Raw genomic sequence first — 2,598 nt, forward strand, 5'->3', positions numbered from 1 at the left:
GGTTGCTAATTCTAGAAATTGATGTTATGTTCAAACTCTGGCTGATGGCTTTATCTATAAAGTTGAACTATGGCCTTTTCTCTTAAAAAGTAAAAAAGATAACATTGTGTCTCTTGACACTTGAGAGAGGTAGGTGAAGGCGAGCAATACCGCGGCAGACTACCCCGCCGGCGGCGAACGGCTAGGCGGCCAGCCGGTGCAGTTACAATCGAGCATGCACCCCGCCCCCCGTGACTGCCATTAATGCCGTCTTTGATCCTCTCGACCGGCGCAACGGGCTACGTCGTCATCCGCCATGATCGAGTATCACCAGTAACTGCATCTACCGATTCTACGGCGGCGCAGCGTCCATAGAACGGCACACCTACGGTCAGCAGACTATCACGGCGATCCGATCCAACGACGAAGGAATGAATCAGGCCTGCACCTCGGCCACGAACCGGGAGCTCATCGACTGCGACACGGCGGACAACGAAGGGTGCCAGGGCGGGCTCATGGACAACGCCTTCGAGTACATCAAGAGCAACGGCGGGCTCATCACCGAGGCTGCCTACCCGTACCGCGCCGCCCAAGGCACCTGCAACGTCGCGAGAGCGGCCCAGAATTCCCCCGTGGTGGTGCACATCGACGGGCACCAGGACGTGCCGGCCAACAGCGAGGAGGCGCTGGCCCAGGCGGTGGCGAACCAGCCCGTGTCCGTGGCCGTCGAGGCCAGCGGGAAGGCGTTCATGTTCTACTCCGAGGGGATCTTCACCGGCAGCTGCGGCACGGAGCTGGACCACGGCGTCGCGGTGGTCGGGTACGGCGTGGCAGAGGACGGCAAGGCGTACTGGACGGTGAAGAACTCGTGGGGGCCGTCGTGGGGGGAGCAGGGCTACATCAGGGTGGAGAAGGATTCCGGCGCCGCGGGCGGGCTCTGCGGCATCGCCATGGAGGCGTCCTACCCCGTCAAGACCGACAGCAAGCCCAAGCCCACGCCCAGGCGCGCGCTCGGCGCCTGGGAGTCGCAGTGATCGACTCGTCTGCGTGTCTGAATTATTTCTACTATCATTCCTACTAGTTAAATTAGGGTGAAAATAAATTACAGCTGAGTCAAGTGCTTCTCCGTCCACACGCAATAATTAGGTGTGTGTAGCGTGGGGCCAGGACGATACACATAATTTGTTTGGATTTATGTAAGTAATGTAACAATGTAACAATGTAATATACTGGTAATGTTAGTTCAAAATTTAAATTTGAACTAAAATCATGTCAAAAATTATGAAGCAGGTAGTGGAGTACTTTATTTAGACTAGTCGATACGATCCCGCGCGTTCCTGTAGAAATGGTATATAGTTTTTAAATGTTATGTAGCATACAAATTCAATCCTTATAATTTGAACTATGTGAGAAATTTCTGCGTAAGGAAAAAAATCTAAACATGAAAAATTATGCATGTCACAATCAAATGCAATGCAATTTAAACCCAGCTTAGGATGCATTAATGCATGTTGCATGGTAGAGAATTCTCATGCTTACATCGCACGGTAGAGAATTCTCACGCTTAGATCGCACGGTCTTCACCCTTCTCAAGTGTTGTGCATAGGCGAAGTCCATTGAGCAAGAAACCGGCAATCCAATAACATCAAAGTGATACGTATGACATATTAAAAATTAGGCTTAATTTGTAGATCTTGATACAATGTTTTTTGCCAATAAGATCATCTACATGGGTTGAGGTAGAGATGGGTCGTTTCTACTCTTTTTCATGAGTTCTTATAGAATTTTAGACCCATTTGTAGAATTCCCATTTACCAACCTCACTACTACGAAAAGGTCTACTAGTGGCGCACCAGTTTTGCCTACTAATGGCGCACTACTGATGCGCCACTAGTACCACGCCACTAGTATTTTTTACTAATGACCCATTACTGGTGCGCCATTAGTATACCAGATACTAATGGCGCATATGTAGTGCGCCATTAGTATGCCTAGAGGTGTGCCATTACTATCTGACTTAGTAATGGCGCACCACATAGAAGTGCGCCATTAGTAATTAAAAGATTTCAAAAAGAAATTCAATTTATTTATTTATTTATTCCAAAAAAATATTTTTTAAATTTTTTTTTCTTAATCTCAGGTCAAACCGCACTCCGTGGTCAAACTTCCTAAAAGGTCACCCATCCTCACACTACTCCAGCCCAAGCACACTTAACTTTAAAGTTCTATTCAACCCCAGCACCAGCTCACTTCACACGCACTTGTTGATATATTTAGCATATCAATCCTATTAAACCTTGTTGATGTTTAGAACTTTGTTCATGTTCATGAGTGTGATGAAATTTTGAAAAAATATTTCAAACTTCCGTTCATATTACGTATCATATTTTGAAAAAAAATTCCCGAAAAAAAAATCAAAATTAATTTTTTTTCTGTTACTAGTGGCGCACCTAGCATACGGTGCGCCACTAGTAAGTTTGAATTTTTTTGAATTTTTCTGCCTCCAGATCTTAAAAGCCCCGTAACTTTTTTTCTGTTAGGTTTTTGAGGATTTTGAAAGCGTAAATTCGGATATAACTTCTCGAGTAGATGAATTTTCATATAGAAAACTTTTTAATC

General features: G+C 45.8%; 1 protein-coding gene across 1 annotated transcript; it reads left to right on the plus strand.

Annotated features, from left to right (window-relative positions):
* The first annotated feature begins 446 nt into the window (after positions 1-446).
* On the plus strand, positions 447-1,240 carry LOC123058975 (cysteine proteinase EP-B 2-like). The gene has a single exon (XM_044481641.1). It carries the CDS (start codon positions 495-497, stop codon positions 1,011-1,013), a length of 519 nt encoding a protein of 172 aa, XP_044337576.1. The 5' UTR covers positions 447-494; the 3' UTR covers positions 1,014-1,240.
* The last annotated feature ends 1,358 nt before the right edge of the window (positions 1,241-2,598 follow it).

The sequence above is a fragment of the Triticum aestivum genome, chromosome 3A (assembly GCF_018294505.1).
Source record: "Triticum aestivum cultivar Chinese Spring chromosome 3A, IWGSC CS RefSeq v2.1, whole genome shotgun sequence".
Lineage (NCBI taxonomy): Eukaryota > Viridiplantae > Streptophyta > Magnoliopsida > Poales > Poaceae > Triticum > Triticum aestivum.